At 52.2% G+C, this 13645-nt stretch overlaps 1 protein-coding gene across 1 annotated transcript; it reads left to right on the plus strand.

The window, feature by feature from the left end:
• The first annotated feature begins 1348 nt into the window (after positions 1 to 1348).
• Positions 1349 to 9335, plus strand: LOC138268079 (uncharacterized). The gene is made up of 2 exons (XM_069217443.1): positions 1349 to 1613; positions 3228 to 9335. Exon 2 carries the CDS (start codon positions 3262 to 3264, stop codon positions 4252 to 4254), a length of 993 nt encoding a protein of 330 aa, XP_069073544.1. The 5' UTR covers positions 1349 to 1613; positions 3228 to 3261; the 3' UTR covers positions 4255 to 9335.
• Positions 9336 to 13645: the final 4310 nt, after the last annotated feature.

The raw sequence follows: 13645 nt of genomic DNA on the forward strand, positions 1-13645 counted from the left end.
AGCAGACAGGCTTAACTTGGAAGGCAATTAGTAAAGTATTTCTGCAATAACTCATACAGTAACACAGTGAAAACACCACAAAAATACACCACTCAGGTTTAGAAAAATAGATAATATTTATATGAATAAAATAAGGGAAAAATTATGAAACTCCAACGTACACAAGCAAAGTTAGGATTTTTTAAAGATTAAATCCCACTAAAGAGCTTAAAAACACAATAGCTCCAACTGGAGCTATCACAGCATTGTTGACGGAGCCGTTCCCAACAATCTGAAGTCACAGGTGCCCGTCACGGAGTTGCATGGAACCCCAGGCACAGTACCTTTGAAAACGATGAAACAGAGAAGTTGCACAGAGTTGTGAAGGGCATGCGTCGCTGAAGCCAGTTCGGCGTCAGTCCCTTACAGTGTCCTGGGAGGTGAGGTGTCGGTTCCGCACTGCAAGGCATGGGGAGGTGAGGCGTCGGTTCGGTCGGCTACAGGGGAGCTTGTGTGGTGTCAGTGGCGAGGCGTCGGTTCCTTGTGACCCGGCAGGGTCAATGGATCCAGTCGGTCAAGATATGACGTGTTGACTTCACAGTGTCGTGATCACACCGCGGGATGTCTGCGGCATCGAAGCGACATCAGACATGCGTTGCAGGCCACGGTCATTGCGTACAGCGAGGACCATGAAGCAGAAGCAGGCAGCTCTGTAGCGTCGGGCAGTGGCATCTGTGCTGGAGTTGCCGAAGTCGGTCCTGGAGTCACTGAAGTCGGAAAACTCGCTGAAAGCTAGTAGGTGAAGTCTTTGTTGGCCCTGAGACTTCAGAACAAAAGACAAGCTCAATACAAGCCCATGGAGAGCACTTTTGGGGGAAGGCAGAGTCCTTCCAGCCAAGTCAGAGTCCAGCAGGCAGCAGGGCAACACAAAGGGCAGCAATCCTTCTCAGCAAAGCAGTCCAGATGAGTCCTTTGGGCAGCCAGGCAGTTCCTCTGACAGAGTTCAGTTTTAGATCCAGAAGTGTCTGATTTGGTTGAGTCAGAGCCCCAGTTCATATACCCGAAAATGCCTTTGAAGTGGGGGAAACTTCAAAGATTGGTTTTAAAATGCACAAGTTCTCCTTCTATCCCAGTCCTGTCTGCCAGTATCCCTGAGGGAGGTTATCAGTCCTTTGTGTGGAGGCAGGCCACTGGCCTTTGAAATGTAAGAGAGAGCCCCTCCAGCCTTCCTGCCCAGGGAGACCCATTCCGTATGCTGATTAATGCAGACGTGACTGAGTGTCCTCTGTTTATGGCTGTCTGGGTGGAATGCACAAAGGGAGCTGTGGATGGCCGCGACGCACGTAGGGCGTCTTTAAGGCGGACAGCATCCTAGCGTCGCTCCCCCGCCTGGTAGAGATGAGCCCGAGGGGCCTCCGTACTGGGAGGGTGGGCCACCTCGCGTTTATGGCCCCCAAAGGTGTGATGGAGGCGGAGTGAGGCCACAAGGCCTCTTAAGGGGCAACTGGACTGGGCTGGGGCCTCTTTGGCTGAACTACGCGCAAGGGGTCGCAGGAGTGGCGTGAGAGCGGAGGAGGCAACCTGGATACAAGCGGGACGAGGAGTGACCAGAGGACGGCGGCAGCAGCGCTAAGGTGAGTCGGGAGATGCTGGGGGGGGGGAGGGGGGTGAAGGAACGCTGCGACCAAGTGGGTCTTTGGCGATTGCTGGGGGGGGCCATAGAATTCTGGTAGGGGGGTGGGGGGAATAGGGAACCACCGCGAGGGGTTGCGGAGGCAGCGCGCGCCGCAGGACCCGAGTGGGGACCTCCCGCCGACAGAGGCCATGTAGAACATGCTGCCGATATAACAAAAAAAAAAAAAAAAAAGGAAAACGTAACTCCACTTCCCTCGTTCGCTCAACCACTCCCCCCCCCGCCCTCGCAACAGATTTAAAGAAACCTTACCGTCATCCGGGGCGTGGGGCTGCGATCGGGCTCTCCGAGCCAGCTCCAGGAAGGGAGCAGGCAGTGGGGCACGTCACCGGGCACACGAGGCAGGGACCCATGGCTAGGGGGGGCACAGCGGCTGCAGGGCGCCGTGCCCCCCACCCTGCTGGAATCGGGGCTCGGGGACTTGGTGCATGGCCAGGACGGCCGGCTCCGTCGCGCCGCGCATGCGCGCGGCAAACACAAAAAAAAAAAAAAAAAAAGACTAGAGCGCGGCACACGCGGAAGTTGTGTGCCGCGTGTGCTACAGGCCCTGACTGCACGAGCCATTTGGCTCTGCAAATGCGCGCAAGGATGGGCGGGGCTCGGCCGCTTTCCATCCGGCGCGGTGCGGCAGAGCGCAGCACACGCGGAAGTTGTGTGCCGCGTGTGCCCGAGGCCCAGACTGCACGAGCCATTTGGCTCTGCGAATGCGCGCGGGGCGCGGCGAGGATGGGCGGGGGGCTCGACCGCTTTCCATCCGGCGCGGTGGCCAATGGCGTGCCTTTTAAGCAAGAAGCTACCCAGGGACAGGGGTTCCATCCAGCCGCTGCCATTTGGCCGCGGCTGGGACAGACGGTGCTCGGCCGGTCGGCGCGCATGCGCGTGCCCAACCTGAATTTAAAAAATAAATAAATAAAATAATAAATGAAAAAATAAGTAAAATTTATTATCAGGGAGTAGACGCTAGGGTCCTGAACGCAAGGAAGCTTTGGCACAGAAGACAGCACGTAAACACGATTCCAGCCACTGCCCTAATAAAAAAAAAAAAAAAAGAAAAATAATTTGGTTAGGTTGCAACCCATAACAGGGTTAAGTCGGTATGACGCAGGGGTAGGTGGGGTGACATTAAGAGAGAGAGTGCATCCAGTAGTAGTATCATAGGGCTAAAAAAAAAAAAAAAAAAAAAAAAAAAAAAAGGAGTAAAGCAAATATTGGTTTATAAATGATACTAAAAAAAAAAAAAAAAAAAAAAACAATTATATAAAAGGGGGGGGGGGGAGGACCAATAGACGGTGCAGAGGGGAAGTCGCGTGGGTCGGTGACACCTCACCCCCCCCCGCCCTTCCCCAACCTAGCCAAGCGCAAGGAGACAGGCACAGAGCAGGTCCTGGCAGCGGGCTAATCGTGTTTTCCATGGGAGGACAGAGCTGATAAAGTATATGAGAAGAATGACAGGGCGAGCGAGAGAGTCGCAAGGGCGGTGACATAAAGTGCAAGATAATGAAGTGTAGCGACGACATAAAGTGCAAGATAATTAAGTGTATTATATCAATTGCAGGCTGGAATCATTAACCCACAACCACATTACTGCGATGGAAGTCGAAGGGTCGCCGGCGCTTTTTTCCCCCGATGAGAACCAGGAAGAGGCCGAGGTCTGGGCGAAATTCAGGGCCTTGGGGCAAGCGAAAGGGCTGGATTGGGTAAAGAAGATGGTGGCGGTGCAGGGTGCCCAGCAGCAGTCGGAGGACAACGCCGCGGCCAACACGGACGAGGTGCAGCCCACAGACTCAGGCCTTTGTCTACGGAGCGTAGAAAGTGTTACAGCACCGGCCAGACGGAAGCGGCCACCAAGGGCCACGGCGGGGAACAAGCTCAAACCGGCCAAAAAGGTCGGAACGGAGAACGTTTTGCCGGAGGTCTCAGCAACCCCGCTGGAGGACAGTGGACTGAGAAGGAACATTGACAGTATGGAGCAGGGGGGGCCTGGGGCAAGTGGGGCGCCCCTCACGGCTGGGGCTTCGACCACTAGGGAGAACCTACAAAGGGACCAGGGGCAATCTGGCCAGCCTGCAGACAATGGGTGCTGCGCTCCCGCGCCAGGACCTGCGGGGCAGGGGTTGCAGGTCGGGCTGGGTAAGATGATGGAAGCGATGCACAACTTCATGGCCTCAGCGAAGGCGCTGGCAGGCGGGGGCATGAACGAACAGCGCGCCGGTAGCGGGAGTGCATGCGCAGGACAGGTTTGGGGCCAGGGCGAGAGCTATCCTCCAAAGAGTCAGGGCCTGGTCACGGGGCAGGAGACAAAGAATCTGGGGGGGTCGGCGTCAGACACGCTAGCAGGTACAAGCGACAAAGGGACTGTGGTGAGGCCCGACCCCCCCCTGTTGTCCGGGAGGTCATCCCTGGCTTGGAGGGTCCCACTAGAAGCTAGAGAAATAATATGGAACAGGGAATTTATTGATATTTTCTCCCTGCTCACCTTTGCGAAAGAGGGTGCAGACATAACCGTGCCCAGCAAAGAGGTTGAGAAGCATAAATGGAAGAGGAAGGTCAAGCCTGAGGAATCGATGGACAAATTGGCTTGAGGCATTCGCCATGTTGTCCACAGTGATCATGGAGAAGTTCCCGGAGCAGGGACCAGCTCGATGCAAATACAACAGAGTCATATACGAAGAATATACCCGTAATGGGGGTACAGGGTGGCTGTGTTATGACAGGGAATTCAGGCAAAAAATGGAACAGGCACCCGAGATGGCATGGGACTGCCGCGAGATTGAGCTCTGGGTGCAGTATATGGGCAATGGCTGCAGAACAACAACCAGCGAAACCCGTTTCCCTAGACACAAACAAGCAAGGCCGTTCTACTTTAAGCAACAGCTTAGGTCCCCCTTTCGAGGGAAGCCCCCGCAGAGGGGGAGAGGGGGGTACCAGTATAGGTCCAGCAACAACTCATGCAGGCCATACAATGCCGGGGCATGCTCTTGGGGTCCTGCATGCAAATTCACTCACACCTGCTCCAAGTGCGCCGGTTGGCACCCTGCAACCGAATGCACCAAAGGGAGTAAGACCGATAAGGCAATGGGTACCTATGGGGGTGCCAAGCAGCCCTAACCATCCTCAGTCACACCACACTACACTAGCGCCATCTCCCATAGATTTTAACGCATTGGCCTCGATCCTTAAGGATTACCCTAGGGCCACTGAGCGCGAGCTGCTGTTTAATGGTTTCAGTGAGGGCTTTAGGATCCCATACGATGGCCCCTCGCTCTCGCGGGGAGCAAATAACTTGCGCTCTGCCATGGAGGCTCAGGGAGTAGTGCGGGAGAAGCTGGAGAAAGAGTGCCAATTGGGGAGGGTGGCGGGTCCCTTCATCCACCCCCCCCTTCCGAATTTTATTGTGTCACCGCTGGGGATCGTGCCAAAGAAGGAGCAGGGCAAATATAGGTTGATCCACCATCTCTCTTTCCCCAAAGGGTCTTCAGTAAACGACTACCTGGAGGAGGGCACATGCTCAGTTTGCTATGCATCATTTGACGAGGCCGTCGACTTGGTTCGCGCAGCGGGCTTAGGTGCGCTCATGGCAAAGGCGGACATCGAGTCTGCTTTCCGCCTCCTCCCGGTCCACCCAAGCAGCTTTCACCTCCTAGGGATGCAGTGGGCTGGCCAATACTTCTATGACAAGTGCATGCCCATGGGTTGCGCAGTGTCTTGTGCTTTGTTCGAGACCTTTGACTGTTTTTGGAATGGGCACTGAGGGAGGGGACACCCCCGGGGAGTTCACTGCACTACCTTGACGACTTCCTCTTTATTGGAAGAGCGGGTTCCGGCGAATGCAAGGCAACCCTCAGTGCATTTGAGCACCTCAGCCAGACGTTGGGGGTACCATTGGCCCCGGGTAAGACTCAGGGGCCAACAGACTGCTTGACTTTCCTGGGCATTGAAATTGATTCAACCGCGGGTTTGTGCCGGTTGCCGGAGGACAAGGTTGCGGCGCTGCGGGCCGACATCCAGCTGGTCCTGAGCAGGGACAAGGCAACGTTGGCCACGATTCAGAGCCTCCTAGGCAGGCTCAACTTTGCAGCGAGGATCATACCAGCGGGCAGAATATTTGCCAGGCGTTTAGCAAGGGCGACAGCAAACGTGAGAAAACCCCTACACATGGTGCGTCTCGGGGCTGGGCTGAAGGAAGATCTGCGCATGTGGCTGTCATTTTTGGAGGAATTCAACGGTGCCTTATTGTGGCGCACCGCATGGTGCACCAGTCAGCAGCTCCAGCTCGCCACCGATGCTTCAGGAAGGGAGGGATTTGGGGTCATACTAGACCGGCAGTGGTGTGTGGCGAAATGGCCGAATGCATGGGCAAGGCATGGACTCACAAAGAACATTACTGTGCTGGAAATGTTCCCAATTGTCCTCTCCATCTACCTGTGGCCACAGGTGTTGGCCAACAGGAGGATTACATTCTGGTCCGACAACATGGCAGTGGTCCAGGCCATCAACTGCCAATCCGGGAACTGCCCAGTATTGTTAGGATTGTTGAGGGAACTAGTCAGGGGTTGCCTGTTGAGGAATGTGGAGTTTCGCGCGCGGCATGTGCAAGGGGTCAAGAATGTGGCCGCTGATGCTCTTTCTCGTTTTCAGTGGGCGAAATTCAGGGCGGCATGCCCTCAGGCGATGGCAGAGATGACACCGTTCAAGGCGGAGTGGTGGCACTTGGTACAGTGGAGCAAAGGATAGGGGCGCTAGGAGAGTTATCACTGGCCCCCGCGACCCGTGCCAAGTACAAGGCATGTTTCAACAGGTTCACGGCAGTAACGCAGGCTGGGGAGGCTGGGGACCCCCTGGCGACAAGGGTGCAGCGCTTCGTACTATGGGCAAAGGACAATGGGAAATCGCACGCATGGGTCTCCAGGCACGTGGCGGCTATCGCCCACTTCTCGAAATTGAGGGGAGAGGGGGACCCGACCGCGGGTTTCCCATTGAGGGCGGCACTGAAGGGATGGGCTAGACAGGAGGAGAGGACACCCGACCAGAGGGCGCCCATCGACATTAACATGCTCAAGAAGTTGGTGGGGGCACTCACAGCCATTTGTAGCTCGCAGTATGAGGAGCTCTTATTCGGGGTCACATTTTCCCTAGCCTTCTTTGGAGCCTTCAGGACCTCAGAGTTAGTGGCTGGGTCAAAGAGCGACACGTCCAACAGGGCATTGAATTTGGGTGATCTCAAGATGGGTCTGGACATGGCGGAACTTAAGGTTCGTCGCTCTAAGGCGGACCAGAAAGGGAAAGGTGTAGTGGTTCGTTTGCGGGTACTGGGGGACACCAGATACTGCCCGATCGAACTTCTCAGGAGGTACATAGCATGCCGCCCCTCGCTACCTGGGTATTTATTGCTTCACCGGGATGGCCAGCCGTTAACTCAGTTTCAATTTAGAAGGATCTTGAAGGGAGCAATCGCAAAGGCCGGGTACCAGGGGCATAAATGGTCAACGCACTCCTTTAGAATCGGGGCTGCCACCACGGCTTTCAAAGAGGGTTTGCATGCGGATGCTATTAAGCGGATCGGGAGGTGGCAGTCCGATAGATACAAGCTGTACATACGCTCTGGGGAACGCTAAAGGGTTGGAAACAAGTTATATATAATGTGAACGCTGTGAGCGGAACGTATGTGATCTACGATGTCAATAAAGTGTGTGGTAATGTTTACTTTCTTGTCCATCTAGGGGCTAAGACAGTATGGGTGATGGGTCACTCTCTGGTGGACAGAGCAGAACACCGGGCCAGGGAGAGTGGCTGGACGCGCAGTTTCAGCAACACCAAAGTCACTTGGAGGGGAACCCTGGGAATGAGTTGGTCCATGCTAGAACCTAGAGTTCGCCAGCTGGTGGGGGAGAAGGGGCCAAAACCGGACATTCTTGTAATTCACCTGGGCGGAAATGACCTAACGACTTGGGGGAGGGGCCCGCTGTTGCAGGCCATGACGCATGGCCTGGCCAGAATGGCCGCCCTGATGGAGGGCGGGGAAGTAATATGGTCGGAGATTCTCCCAAGGGGGGTGTGGCAGGGGGCCAGGTCTCCGGTCGCACTTGAAATGTCAAGGCGGAGAATCAACAAGTCACTAGAGAAATTTGCGAAGCAGCACGGTTATGGGTTCATTAGACATACCCTGCTGTGTAGACGCTTGAGCAGTAACTTTGCGGCAGACGGGGTACACCTGTCTGACACGGGCACGGATATGTTCTTAATGAGCATTAGAGACGCTCTTGAGACAGCCGGCTGCAATTAGCTGGGAAGGAAGGAGCACAGGTGGGGGGCCTCGGGTATCACGAGATGCGATCCCCGAGGCGTGGCGGAGTTACAGGGCGATCCTAAAGCTTTAAGGGTGACTAAAAGGCCTCCAGATGGTGATTCCTGGAGCAAAGGCTATTCCTCGGGCCACTGGGAGCCTTTACGGCGGGGCCCGGGATGATGTGACGGCGCTCCTCAACCCCGCAAAGGGGGGCAGTTGGAATCCTGAGCAACTGTGGAGACTGGCCGGGGTCTCGCTCTGACTTGTCAGGAGCATGACTAAAATATCAAAGTGGTAAACCACGAGAAAGGAACGAGCTGTAAGATGCGGAGTACGCAGGTGCAGAGAGCACCACAAGGGACAGCTCTAGCTTTCTCAGGATGGGTGTCGGCCATATTCATAAACTCATCTCCGACACCTGGATCGCCCGTAAGATAACCCTACCTGTGTAATCAATAAACTTGCGACATATTATACCCACAAACATTGTCCTGGCATTTTATTATGTTGCATGTATAAGATTGTGATCAAACACCAGGAGTATGCAACCAAAGGGCTGGGGGTAGCAGCGCTATGTGGATGGCCGCGACGCACGTAGGGCGTCTTTAAGGCGGACAGCATCCTAGCGTCGCTCCCCCGCCTGGTAGAGATGAGCCCGAGGGGCCTCCGTACTGGGAGGGTGGGCCACCTCGCGTTTATGGCCCCCAAAGGTGTGATGGAGGCGGAGTGAGGCCACAAGGCCTCTTAAGGGGCAACTGGACTGGGCTGGGGCCTCTTTGGCTGAACTACGCGCAAGCCCTCCCACCCACCCCGACAACAAAGGGATATAGAAGGGTTTAAGGGCAGAAAGGGAGCGTAGGCTTAACATTACTTTCTTTACAGGAAACGTAAAAGTCGTCGCAAAGCGGAGTTACAGGGCGATCCTAAAGCTTTAAGGGTGACTAAAAGGCCTCCAGATGGTGATTCCTGGAGCAAAGGCTATTCCTCGGGCCACTGGGAGCCTTTACGGCGGGGCCCGGGATGATGTGACGGCGCTCCTCAACCCCGCAAAGGGGGGCAGTTGGAATCCTGAGCAACTGTGGAGACTGGCCGGGGTCTCGCTCTGACTTGTCAGGAGCATGACTAAAATATCAAAGTGGTAAACCACGAGAAAGGAACGAGCTGTAAGATGCGGAGTACGCAGGTGCAGAGAGCACCACAAGGGACAGCTCTAGCTTTCTCAGGATGGGTGTCGGCCATATTCATAAACTCATCTCCGACACCTGGATCGCCCGTAAGATAACCCTACCTGTGTAATCAATAAACTTGCGACATATTATACCCACAAACATTGTCCTGGCATTTTATTATGTTGCATGTATAAGATTGTGATCAAACACCAGGAGTATGCAACCAAAGGGCTGGGGGTAGCAGCGCTATGTCAAGCAACACAGAGCAGAGGTGGATTGGAGACAGGGCTGTAAAGCACAGATGGCAGTTAGTGCAGAGAAATCTCCACTTTCTAAAAGTGACATTTCTAAAATAGTAATATTAAATCCAACTTCACCAGTAAGCAGGATTTTCTATTACAGTTCTGAAAATACTAAATATGACAGGGCTACTCCTTCCAGGTCAGAATCACCACTTAAAAGCATATGAGGGCAGTTCTAATGCTAGTCTAGGAGAGGAGCAGGCCTCACAGTAGTGGAAAACGAATTGGTGAAGTTTCACTATTAGGACATGTAAAGCACATAAGTACATGTTCTGCCTTTTACTAATATAGCACCCTGCCCTATGGGTACAGAGGGCCTACCTTAGGGGTGACTTATATATAGAAAACTGGGAGTTTTAATGCTTGGATAGTAAATTTAAATGCCAGGTCAAAGTGGCAGTGAAACTGCACACACAGACCTTGCAATGGCGGGTCTGAGATATGATTAAGGGACTACTTATGTGGGTGGCAAAATCAGTGCTGCAGGCCCTAGTAGCATTCATTTACAGGCCCTGGGCACATGTAGTACACTTTACAAGGGACATACAGGTAAATTAAATATGCAAATTGCGTAGGAACCAATGTTACCATGTTTAGGGGAGAAAGCGTATGCACTTTAGCACTGGTCAGCAGTGGTAAAGTGCGCAGAGTCCAAAAACCAGCAAAAACAGGGTCAGAAAAATGGAGGAAGGCAGGCAAAATATTGGAGGATGACCACCCTAAGGCTGTCAGTTCTAACATGCGTCCCCCCCAGCTGAAAGTGAGTAAGGCGTAAGAATCTGGAGAGACCCTTAGCATTGGTGTGGTCAGTCCCCGGGCGATGCTATAGCGTAAAGTCCATTCCCTGTAGGGAGATGGACCACCTCAAGAGTTTAGGATTTAGAACCCTGCATCTGCATATGCCATCTGAGGAGCCTGTGGTCTGTCTGAATCCAGAAGTGAGTCCCAAACAGGTATGGCCTCAGCTTCTTCAGTGCCCAAACCACAGCAAAGGCTTCTCTTTTAATGGCACCCCACTTATGTTCCTGTGGAAGTAACCTCCTGTTAATGAAGGCTACTGGTTGATCTAGGCCCTCCTCATTCAGCTGTGCTAAGACTGCCCCTATGCCATTCTCTGAAGCGTCGGTCTGCACTATGAATTCCTTGGAGTAATCAGGAGTCCTGAGAACAGGTGCTGTGCACAATCGCTTCCTTGAGGGAATCAAAGTCTTTCTGGCAAGCTCTGTCCAGTTAACCAATCTGGGCTGCTTCTTAGAAGTCAGCGCAGTTGATGGGGCAACCATGGTGCCATATGCCTTAACAAGTCTCCTGTAGTAGCCAGTGAGGCCTAGGAAGGCTCTCTGTTCAGTTTGGGTTCTAGTTTGTTGCCAAGCCATGATTGTTTCAATCTTGGCCTGGAGGGGCTGCACCTTTCCACCACCTACCAGGTGTCCCAAATACACCACAGAACCCTGCCCAATCTGGCACTTACTGTCTGTTGCAGGTCCTGGAGCACCTCTTGGAGGTGAAGCAGGCATTCCTCCCAGTCATTTCTTATCCCATTGCAGCCTGAAACGTGCATTATTATATTTTTATTAGGAACAGAAACCATGGGCCTCATTATGATCTGGCAGTCTGGGCTGCCATGCCGGCGGTGGTGGTAAATACCGCCATCCGGCATGGCGGCCCGGACCGCCATATAATGACCCGCCCAAAACCCCTCGGCAGAATACACCGCCAGCGGTAATGCTGGCGTGGCGGTGTATTCCAATCCAACAGGGCAGCGTTGCCCTCCGGATAATGATACCCATTCCACCAGCCTTTTCCCAGCTGCTCACACCGCCAGGGAAAGGCTGGCGGAATGGGTCTCTTGGGGCGATTTGGGGGCCCCCAGGGGGCCCCTGCACTGCCCATGCACTTGTCCTGGGCAGTGCAGGGCCCCTGTGCAGTGCCCCATTGCGCAGGTTACTAGTGATCTGCGCAACGGGTGCAGCATTTGGAGCCGCTGTCAATGTTATGGCCCTTTTCCCTGCTGGGCCGGTTGGCGGAAACACTGTTTCCGCCTGCCTGCCCAGCGGGGAAAAAATTATACGGCCGGCGGAGGGGTAGTCGCGCTGGCGGTCATCTATTGACCGCCAGCGCGGATCTCGGTGGTTAATGAGGGCCCATGTCTTTGATTCCAAGCAAAAAATAAGACCAATGACTGTGTATTGCACCCCTTTTCTGCTTGTGAAAAAGCATCACTCAAAGTGCAACACACAAGGTATGAAAAACGTCACCCTTAGGCATGCAGCAATTATAGAAATATGGCATGCAGTGCATTAAATGGGTAAGTACTTGTCTGAGATTTAGTACCTTACTTCTTTCTTTTGAGAGGGAGAGTACCTGCCCTTCTCAACAGAGATTCAATTCTTCTAATGGGAGAGTACTGGCACTTCTCAGCTGCCACCCGGTACTCTGGAATACTGGGTACTAGGGCTTCTAGATTTCCATTCCAAGCACTGGTCGCGTCTATAGATTCTGAAAACTTTGCTAGGATGACTTTCCGTTCTTTAACTAGGAAGGGAAATTGCTCCTTGGCATACCTGTGTGGCTTTTTCGCACTACTAATCTCGCATGATTAATGTGCACCTGTAAACTCAATTACTTTTGCTGCTGGTCACTTTGACCTCCTCTGTGTGAGAATGTTTCAAGCTTTCCAATCTTTATGTTTCTTTGTTATTGGAGCTGGCGTGTTTGTATAGTGCATGTGTTTGCCTGGTGGCAGTAAAACATCCAGCTGCTGACAGTCCTTTTGTGCATGCAGCCACTCCCCTGTAAGGCTATCCTTCACCAAGCTTCTTGAGGGCTATATCCTTCGTTAAAGGACCTTTACCTGAGCTGTAGGTGAGGGCCCATATATAGACAGAGGGCATTTTACAACCTGGTATAGCCCAAAGCAAGAAAAATATATTGTTATTGGATCATCCCACCCATTATGGGTAGACTTTACTAAATGAAAAATAGATAAACAGAAAGACACATTAGAAGTTTGGAGTAGAAGGACTATAACAGCTATTATTGGCCATCGCCCACTCTTGTCTTCAGTAGATACTCTGGTGCCGGCTACAGGCAAGCGAAAGAAGAAGTTCCATTGCTGTAAGGAGAAAGATGCACCTGCTTGAGAAAGATCTAGAGAGTATTGTGGAGAATTCTCCACAGAAGAGGTCTAGAAAGAAACCAACAGAGTTAAGGAACTATGGGCCTGATTCTAACTTTGGAGGACGGTGTTAAACCGTCCCAAAAGTGGCGGATATACCACCTACCGTATTACGAGTCCATTATATCCTATGGAACTCATAATACGGTAGGTGGTATATCCGCCACTTTTGGGACGGTTTAACACCGTCCTCCAAAGTTAGAATCAGGCCCTATGTATGTATGTGAAACTCCTTTGGGCTCTGTGCACATAGTAATCTCTGGAAGGCAAGGAACATGGTTGTACAGCACACCATGCACACAGTTGTTAAATAATTGTTGCCCTTACTTAGTTTTTATGAGGATGTCTGATGGATTTACTAAATTTGATTACAAACAGTCCTTACCTCAACACTCCCTTCTTACCATAACAGAAACAAATTAAAAACAAATTTAAAAAGGGAAACGGAGAAAACAAAACTACTACGTCTTAAAAGAGTATACAGCTTGAAAAATAGTTTCCTATATCGATACCTTTGCAGGCTGGGCACCACAAGACTACCTTTTCTTAATTTCAGCTCATTTCACTTTCTTTCCCCCCTACACTCCGTGACTCTTTATTACAATCTTTTGAGGCCTCTCACATCCTAGTTTTCTCTCTTTCTAGTTGTTTTCTTGTCTTTTTGTTCTTCTGCCTTTTTTCCTCTCCTGTCTTTCTCTCTCACTCTCTCTCTCTTGCTCTGAGTCAAAGTCTGGTGATGAAAAATAAGCCCTAGAACCCAAAGTGAATGCTGATTCCCACCATCTGAAACCACCAGCATAAATTAAGCTCTGCATTGAGACATTTTAATTCTAAGAGTCCCTGTTTCCTTCAGGGGCTCTTTGTAGCATATTACACTGCTAGACCTCTATGGTCCGATTCCAACCTTCTCAAAGTCCTCTACTTTCACACTATTGTATTTGTTTTAATTTTCACTAGATTAGAAATACCTTAGGCTTTCAGAATGCACTGAAAATCACCATGGGCCTGATTTAGAATTTGGCGGAATGGTTACTCCAT

Source organism: Pleurodeles waltl, chromosome 12, assembly GCF_031143425.1.
Source record: "Pleurodeles waltl isolate 20211129_DDA chromosome 12, aPleWal1.hap1.20221129, whole genome shotgun sequence".
NCBI classification, from domain to species: domain Eukaryota; kingdom Metazoa; phylum Chordata; class Amphibia; order Caudata; family Salamandridae; genus Pleurodeles; species Pleurodeles waltl.

Excerpts from the sequence above, each read along its gene's own strand:
- LOC138268079 (XM_069217443.1), top strand. The coding sequence starts at position 3,262 with ATGGAAGTCGAAGGGTCGCCGGCGCTTTTTTCCCCCGATGAGAACCAG.